A 19,807-nucleotide genomic window follows, 5' to 3' on the forward strand; every position below is an offset into this window, starting at 1 on the left:
AGTATAACGGTTCTCATGTTTCCAGGCCACACTCATCTTGATCCTAGTGTTAAAAAAAATTTCCTTTAAATATGTTTCTTACTCCTCCCCGCTCCATCCCATGTGGTCTTCATTCACAAAATATATTGGATACGTGTTACACAATATGGATATGTTTCATGTTACATGAATCGTAAAGCTACAATGGGACACTTGGTGGTACTTCTAAGGAAAAGAAAAGCAACTCTTGGGACGCACACATTGCCAAAAATTGTTAGTTGTCTTTTCACGTGATCTATTTATTTATCTAATACTTTGCAGTTTACGAGACGCTCCATATCATTGCTATCCTACCCTGCCAGCTCAACCCAGGGCTACAGCCTCCATTTTATGGAAAAGGAAACTAAGTCACAGAAATTTTTAAGGGCTTGCCACATGGCTATTTCCTTAATTCTCTGACACCACCATTGTAAAACATACTATCAATTTAACAATAGGTTTTGAGGAAATAAGGAAATTCTACCATATTACATATGCATATTGCTTGGGAGACGCACCCGACGTTCTGAAACATTAAATTATGAGCGTTCCCAGGAGTACATCTGCAACCTTCATGGGGGCGGCATTTTTTCTGTGGTTTTCAGTGGGATGTAGTCGGATGACTAAGGATTGAATTATAAGAGTGCCTTTCTAAGTTCCCTCTTTCAACATCATCGCTCTGGGAGACTAATAAAGCTTTAGAAGCCTCGAGGGTGTGCAATTAAAAGTTGTATTTCAGGATGAAGTTCTAGACATCGGAGTTTGTTTTTTAAAAATTAGAGAGAAAGAAAAGCCCTTTAAAATGTTTGCATTAACACAAATAGCCTATTTTTTGTTTGAGTTATCACATGTAACAATGCTGAATTTGAGTCTTCTTAAGTTCAAAGTGTAGATCACCTACATATAAAAATAGAAAGCAAGAATGAAAGCAAGACATAAAAGAAAGACAATTGTCATCTGGAACTGTGGAGGAATGGTTTGCCTCCAGAGTTATTTTTTGTAGGAGGGGGGAAAAAATCAACTTTTTATTTCAATCCTGGTTGAAGCATTGTGAAAAAAAAACCAGTTTATCCAATTCTGCAAAGTGAAAGAAATGAGACTCAAGTGGTAACTGAGCTTCCCATAGGATTACTGTGCGAGGTCCCTTTTATTCCCCCCATGGCGGATAAGCAGGCCCATTGTGACTTATCTGGAGTCGGTTTCTCTTACACCCTCGGGCTATATAAAGCCAAGCTAGGACTGGGGCCGGGGACTTGGGGAGCATCCAGAGGCAGCATCCACAGTCCGGAGAGGATGAAACAGTCGGGAACATGGGCAACTGCATGTGTCATTGATGCGCCCAGTGGTATGAGCCCCACTTTTTGCCTCTCAGCACTAAAACGGGACAATTAGAAATGGGGGATGGCATTACTGACCTCCCTTGGACATTCCCCCCAACACTGTGTGTGCTGCTTTGTTCTTACCCTTGATTTTAACTTTTCGTTCATGCTTCTGACCTAGAATGATCGAGGCTCGAGCCCTGGAAAGACCGTAAATATTTGGCCAGCTTGGCTTGGCCTGGCAAAGACTAGGTGCAGAGAAGCAATGGTGATGAAGGCCTTCGTCCTGTTGGCCATCTTTGCAGAAGCCTCTGCGAAATCATGCACTCCAAACAAAGCAGGTATGCTATAAATTTAAGGAGTGCAAAGTGCAATTTGTTACATGGATAAACTTAGACTTTTTTATAATTAGAGAATGCTCTATCTCACTCTCTCCCTCTTTCTCTCTCTCTACATATATATACATATTAAAAACATCTTCACATTTTTTGACTGTTGAATTTCTGTCCTGTGCCATAAATCAGTGTTTTACAATATGCATGAAACTGATACTTTAAAATTTTAAGTTACTGGCCAGGAGTGGTGGCTCATGCCTGTAATCCTAGCACTCTGGGAGGCTGAGGTGGGAGGATTGCTTGAGCTCAGGAGTTCAAGACCAGCCTGAACAAGAGTGAGACCCAGTCTCTACTAAAAATAGAAAAATTAGCCAGGCATTGTGGCCTATAGTCCCAGCTCCTTGGGAGGCTGAGGCAGGAGGATCGCTTCAGCCCAGGAGTTTGAGGTTGCTGTGAGCTAGGCTGACACTATGGCACTCTACTCAGGGAAAGACAGTGAGACTCTGTCTCAAGAAAAAAAAAAAAATTTAAATTATGTGCTCATCTTCATGGGGGTTTTAATATCTATTTATATATATTCAATACATCTAATCTGTGGTTTCACAGATGTACTCCTTAAAATAAAATTAGAGTTTTAAAATGGACCAATTTTAAATATGTATTAAGTATAGTGCAGTTATTAAACTGATGTAGCAAAAACTATAAAACTGGAACCTCAGTGACTGAAGTTTGGGGAAAACTTCCAACACAGCTGGTAAACAATAGGAAGGAGAGTGTTATTTTAACCTACTGCTTTGCATGTTCAGGTGTGGCTGTAATCCACTGTTCCTTACGTAGATTAATATGATTACCATATCTTTCCAGATGTCATTCTTGTGTTTTGTTATCCCAAAACCATCATCACCAAAATCCCCGAGTGTCCCTATGGATGGGAAGTGCATCAGCTGGCTCTCGGAGGGCTGTGTTACAATGGGGTCCACGAAGGAGGTTACTACCAGTTTGTAATTCCAGACTTATCACCTAAAAACAAGTCCTACTGTGGAACCCAGTCGGAGGTAAGGTCAGGCTGTGCAATGCAGAGTTGTTGAGATACGGCAACTGGGCCCAAGCATGAGATGCTTGCTGTCAATCCTGACTCCCAGATTTCCTGGGATGGTGGTGTTATTTTAAATCTTCTCTTCTGCCTAGTTTAGATAACTCTCTTAGCTTGACTTTTATTCTCCTAATTTGTTGCCAGAACTAGCCAGGTTACCTTCTGTGAGTAGAACCAAGTACATTTCCCACCTCTAACTCACTTCAAGTTCTGAGCTTGCGCTCACAAGCTGCCATCCTTCCTGGGTGGATGTGTGAGCCAGCCTCTGCCTGAGGCTCTGAAGTGGTGACAACGTGCGTTGGAAGAGCATTTTAAAGACACGGCCGAAGTACAACACAATTCGTAACTTGGTCGTATGAAGGACCAGGGTGGGGAATCATAGAATATAAGGAAACACAAACATCCTCTTGTCAAGTATCCTGTGACGGAGGAGAAATCTGAGACTTCCCAGTAAAGGCCCTAGCTCAGGGCCTCAGTACCAGCAGGGATGCGGCCATGAAGGGACGTTTGGTCTTCTGTCCCTCCCACTGTGGGCCATCATTCCTACCACCTGGCCTGCCGGAAGATTGCACATCTACAGATCTCAGAAGATGAAAGCAAAGAGCTTCCAGGGCTACCTCCCCTTCCTAAAAGCCTCACAAAGATTCAGTGATTCAGTGGGAAGAGTCACGGGCATGATTAGCAAAACATCATGACTTTGAGTGTATCTTGGTGAGGTGAACTAGAAATCATCTGTGTGGTCTCAGGTAGGTCACTTCTCAAGTGGCTATTCAATGTCCCATACAGCTGATAGTCTGTGCTTTTAGAGCCCAACGAGTCAGAGGGAAGAGTCTCAGAAATAGTGTTTATGGGCCGGGCATGAGGGCTCCTGCCTATCATGCCAGCTCTTTGGCAGGCTGAGGTGGGAGGATCACTTGAGACCAAGAGTTTGAGACCAGCCTGAGCAACATGGTTTCTTGAAGAGCAGCCTGTCTCTACAAGAAAAAAAAAAAAAAAAAACAACCCAGCCAGGATAGTGGCACGTGCCTGTGGTCCTAGCTACTTGGGAGGCTGAGGCAAGAGGATCACTTGAGCACAGGAGTTTGAGGCTGCAGTGAACTATGATGGTGCCAATGCACTCCAGCCTGGGCAACAGAGCAAGACCCTGTCTCAAAAAAGAAAAAGAAGGAAAATAAATAGTGTTTATGGTCAGAAGGAGGAAAGAGCTAAGACTAGACAGTCACATTCTAGAAACTGGAGATGGGTGAAGCATTCACTTAGGATACTTGGGCAGGAGAAATGGATAAAAAGTTGATGCTGGGAAATAAATTCTTGAGCCAGTTCTTTTTGGTCAGAGCCCAATGAATATATGGTTTTTTTTTTTTAAGCATACAACATCAACCTAGATTAAACAATTTTACTTGAATGGACACAAGAACTCTTTACAAAAATTATCAGCTCACTAGCAGACAAAAAGAGAGGATGCCACCGTCAGTGGTAGACACTCCTGTCTCTCCACTGGGCTTTTTCCTGAGCCATCTTCACTGACTTTTCCCAGAACCCACGTTCCCATCTAGGGGATGCCGGGCCACCCTGACTGCCTTCTTCCTTTCTCTAGTACAAGCCACCCATCTACCACTTCTACAGCCACATTGTTTCCAATGACAGCACGGTGATCGTGAAAAACCAGCCTGTCAACTACTCCTTCTCCTGCACCTACCACTCCACCTACCTGGTGAACCAGGCCGCCTTTGACCAGAGGTAAGTTGCTTGCAGCATGGAGGGCTGGCTGCCTTGTATGTGTGCTGCAGTCCCTAGCAACCAGGCGTGTTTCAGTCCTTATGCAAAATTCTCTCCCCTTTTCAGAGTGGCCACCGTGCATGTGAAGAACGGCAGCATGGGCACATTCGAAAGCCAATTGTCTCTCAACTTCTACACTGTAAGTGGCATCCAGGTTCCCTTTACCGCCCTGTGGCCTTTCCAGGAGATCAGGAGATGATGGGATGCTTCCGCAGGATCCACTCTTCCCCAAGCTCTATGCAGAGCCTCACTCTTGAATTCAAGTTGAGATGGAAGCTTTGGGTTAGCTTTAAACTTCTTTAAAGACTAGGTGTAGGCTGGGAATGGTGGCTCATGCCTGCAATCTAGCACGCTGGGAGGCTGAGGTGGGAGGATTGCTTGAGGCCAGGAGTTCGAGACCAGCCTGAGCAAGAGTGAGACCCCCATCTCCATAAAAATTAGAAAAATTATCTGGACATGGTGGCTTATACCTGTAGTCCCAGCTACTTGGGAGGCTGAAGCAGAAGGATCACTTGAGCCCAGGAGTTTGAGGTTGTAGTGAGCTATGATGACACTATTGCACTCTAGCTGGAGCAACAGAGCAAGATGCTACCAAAAAAAAAAAAAAAAAAAAAAAAGACTAGGTGTAGCAGAAAGTCAGATTCATAGACTGGATAGAAGAGCTGAAAAGCGCCACAAGATATAAGGCCAACCTTCTCATTTTACAGATGAGAAAATTAAGGCAAGGTCAATGGTAGTCAGTAAAATGATAGCCAATGTCTGACTCTTAATCAAGATTAGTTTCTACTGCAACCCACTCGAGAGATTTATATTTAGAATTTAGCTCTTCTTAAAACCATTTGGCACAGGGAATTGAGCTGCCTGCCTGGGACAGGACTAAGGAGAAGGGTTGGGCTGCTGCCTAATTCTCTGGTCTCTGAAGTCTTTCAGTTAGTGGGTTTCCTTGCTGTCTAATTTAGGCAGGCTGCCTATGTTGTCATTGAAGTTAAAGACACACTTTGGTCTCTCCCAAAATAAAGTGCTCCAGAGAAACTAAATATGCAGTGGCCATGAGCCCGGCTGCTCTGCTGTTTAGAAGGGGTGCTTTGTTTCCCAAACCTGCAGCTTCCAGTGAGGACACATGCATAGAGACACTGGCCCAGCTGGCTAGAGGAGGATGCAGGCAGAAATACAAACCTTTGCATGGAACATTAGAACTGGAAGACATCCTTAGTGGGCATCATGTCCAACCCATTCATTTCCCAAAGGAAAAATCCGTCCCACCTGGAACTCCATTAATTTTGAACTCTTTGAACTTGCTTCACCTGCTGCCTGGAAACTATTAACCCTGCTGAACTCAGAAAGTGACAGCTGGAAGGGACCCTAGAATAACCTAGTCCAGATTAGGATCTGAAGCCCAGAGGGAGGAAGTGGTTAGCCCAAGATCCTACAGGTACTTCAGACCAGTGCCGCTTCTAGAACACAGATCTGCTAACCATGGTCACTTCACTGACCGTGAAGGGAATGAAACTAAAATTTCAGGGCCCATCACTTGCACAAGCCCCTTTCAAAGCCCTGTGCCTAATTTTGTTTTGAAAATTTTGATTCTTTTTATCAAAGAGCGCTCTCCAAATTGTATAAGCTTCAAGGTTCCACAAAATCTAGATCTGCTTCTAGCCACATACCACTAGTGGTTAAGCAATAGAAAAGGAAAAGGAATCTCGTACAGCCCCGTGACCTATAATAGGCGTAAAATACAGTTTGGGCCACCAGGGTGAGGAGATGATGGAGAAACCACTGTAGTCACTGATGAAGGCTTTCCAGAGAGAAAATAGGCTTCTACGCATTGACAGCAGTCTCAGGGGACTTCCTGATGACAGGCTGCCTTTACTATTGAATCCCCGTTTGGAAGTGAATCATTGTTATTTTCACCAGATAAAATTGTAGATATGATCCTATGAACTTTTACAACAGTTGGCAATGGAGAGACGTCAGGATTGTTGAAAATTATCAGCCACCATCAGCCGTGTTGGGCTGAGTTTCAAACACAAACCAAGTATCAAATCCTAGAACTGGAAGGAGCTCATTTTCTTAAAAAAAAAAAAAAAAAAAAATTAAAAGGCATGTTCTCTGGGCTGGATAGACCAATAACAAGATATCTCCTTGCACCAGTATAGAAATGAGGCTAAGGCCTCCCCTGAGGCCCACCATGGGCCCGCCAGGACAAAGGGACCTCAGCAAAGAGGGGGCTCTGCTGCACAGCGACTTTCACACTGATTAATATTCCCACCTCGGTTTCCTACGCCTGACCCACAGGCTTGGTATTTTTTTCTCCTCCCTTCCTCTGCTTTGAGAGCATTCTTGTGCGTTTCTGAAGCAACAACTGCTCCCGCATATATTTCCATCAAATTACCAGAAACAGAGCTGTGCCCTAGATAGCACAATGGAATCAATGCACTGCTAATTGCTTAGGCTTCGAGAGCTCCAAATGCTGGCCTCCAAAAGCAGCAGCCCTACTTAGCGCGCTTCCTCTTGCTTTTCTCTCCATCGCCCTCCCACCCGCTCTTGCCCGGGGCCCACGGTTGGTATTGCTAGAGAAAAGTTATTTTGACTCCCAACAAAAAACACAGGAAGGTCGTCAGTTTCCAGAAGTGGCCTGGTGCTGTGGTTAAGAAAATGGGCCTTGCCATCAGACCACTGGTTTGAAGGCTTGTTCCGCATTTGCTAGTTGTGTTGGGCAAGTTAGTTAACCTCTCTGAACCTCCATCTCTGCATTTGTTAAATAGGGATAATGATAGCATTTACCACGCAGGTTTGTTATAATGAAATAATCTTTGGAAAGCACAGTGCCTGGCACAAGTTAAATGCCTAAGAAAGTAGCCATTCCCATGAATGCAGACTTTGGCCCTATTTAAACTGGAAGTTCCGAGGGATCCTAGCATTGTTACCCCTATAGGGCTGAGCGTCAATGTCAGTGTGTGATTAGACCGACTTTTATTCCATCAGAACAGTACTGATCACTCCTCTGAGAGAGAAAGGAAAAAGCTTGGGATGGAACAAATGCAAACAATAGAAGCCAAATTCACAAACTTAGAGAGTCAAAACAAACCTCAGAGGTGATCAAATTTGACTTTCCACCCAAAGCCCAAAACCCTTCTGTGAGATTGCTAAGGGGCCGCCTCCCTACCTCTCCCAGAGACAATGGTGATTGGAGCCTTCCCGTTTTAGATCAGCATATGAAATCTGACACCCTGCACTCCGGCCAGTGCCCTGGTTCTGTCTTCTGAAATGAAACCATGTAATTATGGTGCTGACAGCCCTTCAGATATCTCAGGCTAAACATCTTCCCCAAGCTAAACATCTGTTCACTACTGGCGGTTCATTCACCACCCGAGTCACTCTTCTCTGAATCTGACAGTTGGTCAGTGCCCCTATTAAAAAATGGAGGCCAGAACTGAAATGTTATGTTCTAGACCAGTGGTCCCTGACTTTTTTGTCACCAGGGACTAGTTTCATGGAAGACAGTTTTTCCACAGCCTGGGGCTGGGGAGGTGGGGTGCTGTGGGCGGGAAGAGGGGGAAGTGTGGAGCTCAGGTGGTGATGCGTGGCCCATTTCCCAACAGGCCACGGACTGGTACCGGCCAACGGGCTGGGGTTTGGGGACCACAGTTCTAGACCTTGTCAGACCAATGCAGGGCACAGTGGGGCAGAGGTGACCTTCTAGGTTCTGGAAGACTCTAGAAACATGTCCTATGATAATAACTTTTACCACTATCTCACATTGAGTTTGTGAGCAAAAGCAAGTTCTAGATTTTTCCACATGAACTATTGTTAAACAAGGTATACCCATCCTTAACTTGTGTCACTAGATAATTGTGACTCCACCTTTCGGTAAAGTGAAGGGACTGGATGGCATGAGTTTTCAAGGTGGTCTTCCATTCTCTTCGGTAAACGAGTAGTTTACATAGCATTTCTACGTTTCCAGGGAGGCCAAAATAAACTTTCCAGGTCCCTCCTTATCCACGGTTTTGCTTTCTGTAATTTCAGTTGCCCATAGTCAGCCATAGTCCAAAAATATTAAATGGAAAATTCCAGAAATAAACAATTCATAAGTTTTAAATTACATACCTATTCTGAGTGGTGTAATGAAGTCCCACACCATCCCACTCTGTCCCACATGTGACATAAATTATCCCTTTGTCCATTGTATCCACACCATAGACACCTGACAATAGTCACTTGGTAGCTGTCTCAGTCATCAGATCCAAAAAGTACAGTGTATGTTGGGTTCAGTGCACCCACGGTTTCAGGCATCCACTGGGAGTCTTGGAACATATCCCCTGTGAGTAAGCGGGGACTACTTAATCTGGAAATCAGTTGCTAATTTTTATGTTATAAAGAAAGTAGGGAAAAGTCATGCTAAGTATTGCCTTAGATGTTGGGTGAGAAAGTAAAGAACCTGATCATTCAAAGTATTCTTTTTCAGAAATTGAATTAATGGAGCTGGTTCTGTGCTCCACTTTGTAACAGAATCAGGCCGATTCCCCCATGAGTAGAGGCGTTATCCCAATATCCTAATACTCTGCTGGCTGGTCCCTGGGAGAAGGAGTGGGAGGAGAACCTCTGGTTGAGGACGACCTGTGGTCCCTAGGTTAGTTCTCCTATTTGAAATGGTCTCTCAAAACATGACAGATCTCAGAAAATAACAAGGGACCTTAAAAATCACTGTAAATCTGCCACTGGAACCTGCAGGTTAAGCTAGTAAATCCATTATGATTAAGAACACTATTATTTAATTACAGCAACCATTTTAAATGGTGTAGGGGCCTGACAAATGGGAGAAAAACAGCAGACTTTTAGGTGACTGAGTCAGGGAGCCCTGGCTGGGCCTCCAGTCTGTAAAATAATGTAAGAGGTCATAGAAGATGAAAGAGACTCTGAGTCCTCTCAGCAATGTCCCTGTGGGTTTGACATGTGAGGAGTAAAGTCCGTCTTGACATCCTGGCTGAACATCCGCTCCTCCTGCCACTGTCTGCCTATTGCAGTTCTGTGAATCTCCAAGCCCAATCTTTTAAATGGCCCCCTGGCGTAAGCTTTGCTCTTCTATTATATAAAGTCGCAAAGTTTATTCCCATTTTGCGTATGGAGAAACTGAGGCCTGCAAGGCTGACTTGCCTGTAGTGTGTCCCAAGTTAGCAGCAGGAGCTGAGGTTAACCCCCCCCCCGTCCTCACCCTCCCATCACAATGCTTTTGTCTCTGGAGGCCACAGACTAAAGGTTGTTGCTATTGCTGAACGAACCCAAGACTCAGAGAATGGGGAAATCAGCTTCCTTTGGGTAAGGCCACTGGAAACACTGCTATTATTCCTAATGACTTGTCCAGAACATCCTGATGAAGACGGCAGGCAAACACCACCCGTGCCGAGCCAGGGATCAGAACCTGCCGCTCAAAGCAAGGTGATGACTCCCCTAGTGCACTCAGAGCTGCAGCCCTGGGTTTCTCCACCCACCCCCATGGCCTCTCTAACCTCATCCCCTCCCCACTTTCCACTCCCTGCCTTGCTCACTTGCTCCAGCCACACTGGCCTCCTTGCAGTCCTGCCAGGGCCCAGAGCCTTTGGCCTGACTCAAGCACTCTTGCCTAGGTGGCTGCATGGCCCCCTTCCCCCCTCTCTCCAAGCCTTGCTCAAATGCCACGTCCTCAGTGAAGCCACCCCAACTGCTGTATTGACATTGCAATCTGGCCTTCCTCACACTCCCAGTCCGCCTTGTCCTGCTCTATGTTCACTGCATAATAGCTTTTCTATATAATGTACCACATTCTATTGTAACAGACTATATAACTGACTTACTTATTGTCTGTCATTGGTCTCCCCTGCTAGAGCACCAGCTCACTGAAGACAGACATTTTGCTATTTGTTCACTAATGTATTTCAATATATGGAATATCCTGACATAGAGACTATCCCAATATATAGAAAAGTGCCCCACATGTAGTAGGCGATCAATAAGTTGTGGTTGTTTTTGTTGCTGTTGTTAATTTTACTAAGAATCAGATCATAAACTTTCCAACCCAGGCTGAAATCTGCTCAGGCAAAAAGTGGAGGGGAACGAGGGTAGGGAGGCGCCGTATGTGTTCAGTAAAACACAGTGACTCAGCGTCCCTGGGCTCCACTTCCTTCCCATCAGTCAAATCTCATTGGCATAAATGAAATATACATGGACTATGTGTCTCGCCATGGCCAGCAAGTGCAGACTATGTGATGTCCTTGTCCCTTCTAAGATGGCACTAGCGCCCTAGGAATTGTGGCTTCTCTGGTCCTGCAGAGACACTTTGCGGCCTTATGCACTTATGTCCTTGGGTTAATTCTCACCCCCACCCCATCCCAATTCATCTGCTCCTGCCAGACCCACATGCTCAGTCTGAGAGGTCATAACGCCCAGTGTCCATTTCCTTCCAAAGAATGCCAAGTTCTCCACCAAGAAAGAAGCCCCCTTTGTCCTGGAAACATCTGAAATCGGTTCAGATCTGTTTGCAGGAGTAGAAGCCAAAGGATTAAGCATCAGGTAAGTACATATCCTCTAGGCTTATATTTTTAAATATAAAGAAAAGACAATAAAGACCAGCTGAGACACTTTTTAATCACCAGATGTTTCTAGGCATAAGACTCTCTAGCTCAAAGTGAGGCCATTTTGTTTTATTTCCAGGTTTAAAGTGGTCTTGAACAGCTGTTGGGCCACACCCTCCGCTGACTTCATGTATCCCTTGCAGTGGCAGCTGATCAACAAGGGGTAGGTATCACTGTACCTGTACTACCTAGACAGGCCTGAGCAGCAGAGCCAGGTATGTCCAGGGCTACTTTGCTCTGGCTTGACATAGCTTGGGAGCAAGAGGTGGCACCTGTTGGAGTGACATCAGTGACATCTTCTGTACTTCCAGGCAAAGTACAAATACTAGGAAACATTGTGCAGAGCTTTCTTGGTGCCAGGTACTGTTCTGAGAGCTTTACCCTATATTAACTCATTTAAGCCTTAGACAGGAAGGTAGTATTCCTATCATCCCCATTTTACAGATGAGGAAACTGAGGCACAGGAGAGGATAAGTAAGGCTGGATAGTCTGTATCCAAGCAATTTAAATAAAATTATTATTTTTATTATTAATTCAGTAGATAATGGGAAGCCTTTAAAATCTAGTGTAGAGGACTGAAGTATCAGAATTGCACCATGGAAAGGCTCTTCTGGACGTCATGTGTAGGATGGTTTAGAAACAGTGCATGGGAGGTGGGAAGACCAGCTCCGAGGCTGTGGCAGTTACAACACAGAGGTGATAAGACATGAACTGATGTCATAGCCAAGTGAATAGAAAGACGATCATAAAAGGGAGGGAGAAGGGTTTTTTTTTTCAATTAATTTTTCATTTTTAGTTATCATGGGTACATAATAGTTGTCTGTGTTTATGAGGTACATGTGATGTTTTGATGAAGGCATACAATGTGTAATAATCACATCCAGGTAACTGGGGTATCCACCAGCACAAGCATTTGTCATTTCTTTGTGTTAGGAACATTCCAATTCCACTGTTTTAGTGATTTTAAAGTATATCCTAACTTACTGTTGACTGTAGTCACTATTTTGTCCTACGAAATATTGCATTCATTCTATCTAATTATCTAACTATATTCTGCACCGATTAGCCTTTTTCTCGGAGTGAGAAATATTTAGGAACTAATTGGATGGGGGCGGAGGGAGTCTCTGAGGACTATGTGACAAAGATGGCTTTGTGTTGTTCAATCTGCATACTACAAAGCGGAGTAATGGGGTTTGTTGGCTGCTGGGAAAGGACGTTTCTGGATAAGGGAGTGTGGATTCTCCCTGCATTCAGGGATGGGAACACTAAGCTTCACATAACAATTGTCCAGAAGTACTTAGAATTGTAATTTTGGAAAACAGAGGAGAGGTTGAGCCAGACAGAAAATGTGGGCGTCATCCGCACAGTAACAGTAAACAAAGACGAAACCATTCCCCAGACAAAGCAGACCTCTGTGCCCTGTTATCTTCACAGCTCATGAGGTCAAGTAAAAATTGCAGCCAAGGACAAAGAAAATTAAACAACAAAGGTGGAGCTACTTTGTACCTTTGTTTCTATTTGACAAACACTTATACAGCTCTTAAACTATACCAGGCATTGTTCTATATGGGCGCTTTACACATACTAATTTATTTAAATGTCACTAAACCCTCTATAAAGTATAGTAATTACTATTTTATAGATGAAAAAACAGGCACAGACAGGTCCACAAACTTGCTGAAGGTCTGGAGCTAGCAAGAAGAAGATCTGGGGTTCACACTCAGACAGTGCTGGGCAGAGCCGCACCCCAACAGCCCAGCACAGCCGCCTGCAGAGATGGGGGCTTAGCCTGGGTACCTCCCCCATATCTGCCATTGAATGGTTCTATTCAGTTAGGTTCTGTTAGCAACGGTGCAGTCAAATGACTTCAGGAATTCTGAAATTACTGACCTACAGGGACTTGAAATTACCATCGGGCACTGGGGGGTCTCTCAGGCAGTGGTCATGTTGAGCAAAGGCTTCTACCACTCGCGGAATCATCTCCCTGTAAATAGTTCTGGTGCTGTTGCTCCCACGTGACAGATGTGTAATATGACCGGAAAAAAAACAAAACACCTGTAGCTTTGGGGTGGTCTGCACAAGTGACCCTCAAACTCTAGTGTACGCCAAACTACCTAGGGTTCCTGTTAACACATGCAGGTGCATCGTAAACCTACCAAGTTAGAAGGTCTTTAGGGAAACCCTGGGAATCTGCATTTCAGCACAGCCAGATTTAAGAAGTGCTGATCAATTTCGATATCCTGCCTAGTTGACTTGGGACCTTGAGCTTAGAGATATGTGCACAAAGGCCAGTGCCAAAGGGGAGAATTGGAAAGTCCACTCTCACAAACTTCCAGATGATTTTTGTTCACACTGGGCCCCTTTGGGAAAACCCAGTGTTCAAGAGTGCCTGGAGAGATTACAATAGCTGTAGCGCCAGGAATTCCCCTGTGCACACAAGTGCACCTGAAGCAGTGCACCCATCTCAGAGGGCAATCTCTTGTGGGGAAGGAGACTCATGCAGTGACAGTGTAAAAGCCTCCTGTGGACTTCCACCATCCAGAGGTAGCTGACACTGAGGGGCAGGTGCCATGGCTAGTGCCCAGAGGCAGCAATGCCAGGCATCTGGGCCCGCCTGGCATCAGCCTCCTCCCCACTCTCCAACAAAGCTCTGTTTACATTATTTTCCACTGGCCGACACCATGCTCGGGGCACTCTGGCTGCAAAGAGCTATTTTAAGGACTCAAGTCTTGAGTTCATACACGGATCTCAGGTTTATTAACCAAATGATCCTACAAGAGTCTTGTTTCACAACTTGGAAAAGGCTCCTAGCTTCACCACTGCTCGGAGGCCACCACAAATAGAACCAGCTTGGACCCCTGGTCCAGATGTGAAGGTACAGCATCCACTCGTGTCACTCACTATCAGACTTGCTGTCCTTAGGTCCAGCCCCGAATTTGGCCCTTTGATGTCTGGTTCTAAGGGAACGGGGTGGGGGGGGGGCAACATCATGACGGTTCTCTGGGGTAACTGGACCATCTGGTGCCTGCGCTGAGTGGGATTTACAATGAAGTCTCAAAGACGCTTCGGAGCACCGTTAACTTTGGACCCTACTGTGGTGCTGCCTACTGGTATTGACCTTTTCAACCCATAGAACTTTCCCTATAAGGGGACAGAATTTGGTGTCCCTTGTCTCCTGCAGATAACAACCCCCCACACTCAGGTGGGCCTCCCTGTACATTCCCCAGAATGTCTGCTCCCAACACCTAGTTAAATGGCACTTAAACAGGCAATCAGTGTGTCTTTGTTAAAAAAAAATTTTTTCCTTAAACCAGGGATTCTCCATCTTGGCATGGCTGACATTTTGGATGGAACCCTCTCCTGTTGTGGACTGTCCTGTGCACTGCAGGGTGTCCAGCAGCATCCCTGGCCTCTGCCCACTAGATGCCAGCAGCACTGTCCCCTGGTCTTGACAATCACAATGTCAAATGTCCCCTGGGGGACAAAATGGCCCCCAGCTGAGAACCACTGGTTCGTATAATGCCCATCTGAGCCATTTTTTTTTTTTTTTTTACTGAATTATTACTTTTGGGACTTTGGAACTTCACACACATTTATATTCTCATTATAGAGAATTCAGAAAAATACATAAAAATACAAAGAAGAATACAAAAACCACCCCTAATTTCAATACTCAGTAACAGCCAGCGTTAACATTTAGGTGGTATCCTTCTAGTCATTTTTTTTCTGTGCTTATATTAAAACTATGCCCACGTGGTTACGAAGGTTAGTATATAATATATATACCTTAAATAATGTAACATAAATTCTAATTTCCAATGGCAAAACCTCATAATACGCACATAGAAATGCACTGGGTGCGACGTGGGCTCAGGCAGCTGTGACAACACTGGGAAGTGCTGTTCCAGCACCACTGTCTTTTTCTTGTGTTGCCCTCGGGATCTGGGCACATACCAGTGCTTTGGGACAGAGACGTGACTTACCAGCTGTGTGGCTTCTCCTAAGTCACTCCCCTCCTGCTGGACCTTGTCTGTTGAACGGAGACAGCCGTGTCCAACTCTGACCTCTGCAACTTGGGCTCGCGGGTGTGAGGATCCAGTGAGGTGCTGCGGCCAAAGTGCCTGGGAAGGGAAGGCACCGTGTGAGGACCTCGGGGAGTGTCGTTGTGTGTAAATTGGCCCCAGCAGGACCTGCTGGGGCTCCATGGGGTGACAGTTGTCTCTTCCTTCCCGCGTCTGCCTCAGTTGCCCCACGGATGACACAGTCCTCGTGCATGAGAACGGGAAGGATCACAGGGCAACCTTCCAATTCAATGCTTTCCGGTTCCAGAACATCCCCAAACTCTCCAAGGTTTGGTTACACTGTGAGACGTTCATCTGTGACAGCGAGAAGTTCTCCTGCCCCGTGGTGAGCCACTCTCTCCTGAAGGACAACGTTACCCGCAGGGGGCTGTGTTTTGAGCTGGGATCATAACCAACCAGGCCAGTGCAGTGGTGTGCTGAAGGCTTTCTGGAGGAATGGCATTGGGCGAAGGGGCCCATGCTGCAAAGTGCAAGGGAAATCCAAGGTCTCGGTGGCAGGGACAGGCTCTGGACATAACTCAAAAGTGGGCATTTTCAGTCTTGATTGGACAGATTGAAGGTCCATCTCTGCAACCCCAGGGAGATGCTACAAGAAATTCCTGACCCTGGGTCAAGGCTGATTTGACTGTGTGAGAGGAAGACCCAGGAAATCTGTGCTCTAAGAAGCTGTCACAAGCCTGGTGCTCGCTCAGGTCTGAGAACCACCACCTTAAACACTTAAAAGTGCTGAATCCCAAACTGTTATCTTCTCTGGTCTCTTTGGACTAGAGACCTTAGTGTTTCCAAAGAGGCTACCTACCCACATGGCCCATAGTAATCAACAGAAATGAGATTATAATCTCTATTTCTATCGATTCATTTGGCCAGAAAATGGTCCTTTGTGAGCACAAAGAGAAAAAGGGAAAAAAAACCAAAGGGTGCAGGGCCAGGGAGAGGATAGAGGATGGAAGAGGTTGATCAAAGGATGAGTACTGACACCATATTTAATCTATGGCCATACAACCCTGAACGCACCTGTTCTCATCTGATCTTGGAGGCTAAGCAGGGTCCGGCCTGGTTGTACTTGGATGGGAGACACCATATTTAAAGAAAAAAAAAAAAGAAAGAAAAGGAACTAGAGCACATTTTTCAAGTGTCTGCTTCTCAAAAATCACTGTGATAAGAGTAACTGTACGTAAAAGCCTTATCAAAACAAATGGTTCTTATCCAAAGCAATGGTGTCAGTCCTCCCACACCCAGTCATCTCTTCCAGCAGGGTTTCTTCCACTGGGGAGTTAATAAAGTAAAGCTTTCTTCGTTTACTCAAGTCAGAGAAGGGATGAAAAATGTCTCCCTGAGTTATTTTTTTTAAAAAAAGGTAACTAATATTGGTTGACTGGGGAATCTTGACTCCACCCAGTTTGTGGCTTTTTTTTTAAATCTCTTGTTTCTCTTTTCTCTCCTTTTTGTTCATTTCTCATCCGCCCGCCCCTCCCCCGCCCCTCTGGGTCTTCAGACCTGCGACAAAAGGAAGCGCCTCCTTCGGGACCAGACTGGGGGCGTCCTGGTCGTGGAGCTCTCCCTGCGGAGTAAGCAACTGCTCTATTTTCCGAAGGGTTGAGTTCACTCTGGGCTGCGTCCACAGGCACAGCCAGTTTGAGCATTTTGACCGAATTGCCAAACCAGCTGTGCCTGTAGGCACAACCTTCACCTGCTCCTCGAGTGCTCAGCAGGGGGTGGGGAGAAGCGCAAGCCAAACCAAGGAGCCCAGGTTTGTTAACTACCCTGACAAGTTCTATCTGCGGCCTCAATTCCAATGCCCCAAGGAACTAGAACGTGCCGAGCTTCCAGAGCATGCAGGGAACAGTAACCATAGAAACTGAAATGTCCTGGCAATGTCACATGCAAGTCCACAAACCTTGACTGACCTTCTAGCACCATGCTTGGGCTGGGCTGGGTACGGGGTTCAGAAATACATGAGATGCCTGCAGGCCCTGTCCTCAAGGAACTTACCGTTCAGCAAAAAGAGCGATGTTAAAAACACTCACGGAAAGAGACATTTCTCTTAAAAGGGGTGAGGGTGGGCAGATTCTATGGGAATACAGGTTGAGCATCCCTAATCCAAAAATCTGAAATCCAATATGTTCCAAAATCTGAAACTTTTTGAACACCAACATGACGCTCAAAAATCAGGCTCAAAGGAAATGCTCATTGGATGTTGGATTTTCAGATTAGGGACACTCAACTAGTATAATGAAAATATTTCAAAATCCAAAAAAGAAAAAAACTAAACTCTGAAACACTTCTGGTCCCAAGTGTTTTGGATAAAATACTCAACCTGTGTATGGCAAAAGGATTCAACCTAGTGCAGGGCTTATGGAAGACCTCTGTTGATAATCTTAAAGTATGACCTGCAGGATGGCGTGACCTGTGGGAAGGCGGGAGGCTGCAGCAGCCAGACCTTAGAGAACAGTTGCCCAACGATGGCTGAGGGCTAAGGCCCACGCTGCCATGTCTGTGTGGTCTGCAAGCTGAGAACACAGTTTTTATATTTTTATGTGGTTCCAAAAAAAACATCAAAAGAAGAACAATGTTTCATGACATAAAAATTATATGAAATTCATGTTTCAGTGTCTATAAACAAGATTTATTAGAGCACAGCCAAACTCATTCATTTAGATATTGTCTACAGCTGTATTCACGTAACGACCACAGTGTGGACTAGTGGCGGTGGACACTGTACGGCCTGCAAAGCTGACAACACTTACTGTCTGGTCCTTTCCAGAAAGTTTACCAACCCATGCCTTAGAGAAAAAACGTGACAGGAAGCCTTTGTAAACCCTGGCGAAACCCTGGCGAATCCCTGGCATAAACTTTGTCCTAAAGGCTGTGGGACGCCTGGTGATTTAATCAGGGGAAGATACATCAGGCTGCTGTTTTAGAAACACAGCTGTGATCTTTTCTTAAACCTTCTGCATTCTCTCTCTTTACTCACTACAGGCAGGGGATTTGCGAGTCTCTATAGCTTCTCAGGTAAGGAGAAGAGATACCTCGGGAAAGGTCACGGGGCGATGCTGTGAAAAGGCAGACATGTGTTTTAAAAGAAGCTTAACTTTAGCCCCCACCAAATCTTTAAGGATTGAAAATGGCATGTTAAAGGACACCTGAGTGGGGTGGGGGGACAGAGGCGGAGAGGTCTTTCTCCAGCCAGCCCTTGACCTCTGAAGGGAGGGGGGATCTAGGGTACACTGGATGGAGCAGAACTGAACCCCACTCCCCCAAGTCTCAGGAAAGCCATCACCAGGTGCCTTCGCTTGGAGCACATGATTTTCAATGACTGTTTTATTCAACAAATATTTGAGTTCTCGGTATAGCTCTGTCCCTTATTAACTGAGTGACCTTGGGCAATGACCTCACCCCTTCGTGCCCCAATTTCTTCTGTTAAATTGGGCCAATGATTGCCCCTAACATTCATGGTTGGACGCATATATAATGACAGCCAAGGGCACTGAACAATGACGCCCGGCACACATCCGGTGAGGGTCAACTGTAATTATGTTGACTGTACCAGGCCCTGTTCTAGGCACTGTGGCTACATGACAGGCAGTGAACGAAACAGGCAAAGCCCCTTCCCTTCCTGATATGTGTAAATACATGGGCTGGGAGGCGGGACCTGGATTAGAGAGCCGCCAGGGAAGCCCCTAGAGGAAGAAACATTTCAGCTAAGACCCACGATCTCACCTGAATGATGACCAGGTGGAACTACTTGAGGAGGGGAGTAAGCCAGTTTTGTTACTAAACTCACAGAGGCAGGCTTTGCTCTCATAATTACAGAAAAATCACGTAAATCAACTTTTAAAACTCCAATCCTAGATCATAATCTTTAAAGAAAGTTCTACAGCGTAAAGCCCTGGAGTGAAATGCCCCATCACTGTATGGTCGAGGTGCAGACTCCCAATTGTCTGAGGTCCACGACCCGGGCTTATCTGCTGGGCTGTTTGTACCGATACCGAGAGCTACAGAATCCCCCAGGGATGATCAAAACTGACTTTGTATAAAACGTGCAGAGTTTTGCGAAAACCTACTTGGGACCCCTAGGTTGACTCTTGGTGAGTTAACCCTTTCATGGAGTTGGCCTTGCCCTTGTCGGTGCGTTGCTGAGCGCCGTCCCCGCCCGCTCTGGTCCACAGGTGTTCTCCACCACCTCCTCGTGATGCTGGGCATTTGCGCCGTGCTGTAGGAGTTAGCCGGGCAGCTGCAGCTCCTGCGCCCGAAGTCATCCTCAGTGAATGGCAAACTCATGTTTATTGTGCTGCCGAGCAAACAAACGAGCAGAAGACCACAGGGTTGAGGAGCAGAGAAGAGCGCTTTGCCAAATATGTGCTCCAGTGGTTTTGGGGAATTCAGTGATGGTTTTTCTGTTGTGCCCCACTTCTTCCTGTCACTTCCTGTGCCCTTCTCCTCCAGCTGTGGACGAGTCTCCTCTCCCCACATTCGAGTCAGAGCTGCAGTGGACTCCTTTGAAGGCTATTCTAATTTTTAAAAGATTTGTACACCCAACCAAGGACAGCTGAGCATTTTGCAGAGAATGTAG

The 19,807-nt window shown here is 45.7% G+C and overlaps 1 protein-coding gene across 1 annotated transcript; it reads left to right on the forward strand.

Annotated features, from left to right (window-relative positions):
• Positions 1 to 1,602: 1,602 nt before the first annotated feature.
• Positions 1,603 to 19,453, forward strand: TECTB (tectorin beta). The gene is made up of 10 exons (XM_069460942.1): positions 1,603 to 1,678; positions 2,537 to 2,727; positions 4,363 to 4,505; positions 4,611 to 4,683; positions 10,987 to 11,090; positions 11,232 to 11,315; positions 15,397 to 15,559; positions 16,730 to 16,802; positions 18,214 to 18,246; positions 19,404 to 19,453. The coding sequence occupies exons 1-10, from the start codon at positions 1,603 to 1,605 to the stop codon at positions 19,451 to 19,453; spliced, it is 990 nt and encodes a 329-aa protein (XP_069317043.1).
• Positions 19,454 to 19,807: the final 354 nt, after the last annotated feature.

This window comes from Eulemur rufifrons, chromosome 28 (genome assembly GCF_041146395.1).
Source record: "Eulemur rufifrons isolate Redbay chromosome 28, OSU_ERuf_1, whole genome shotgun sequence".
NCBI classification, from domain to species: Eukaryota; Metazoa; Chordata; class Mammalia; order Primates; family Lemuridae; genus Eulemur; species Eulemur rufifrons.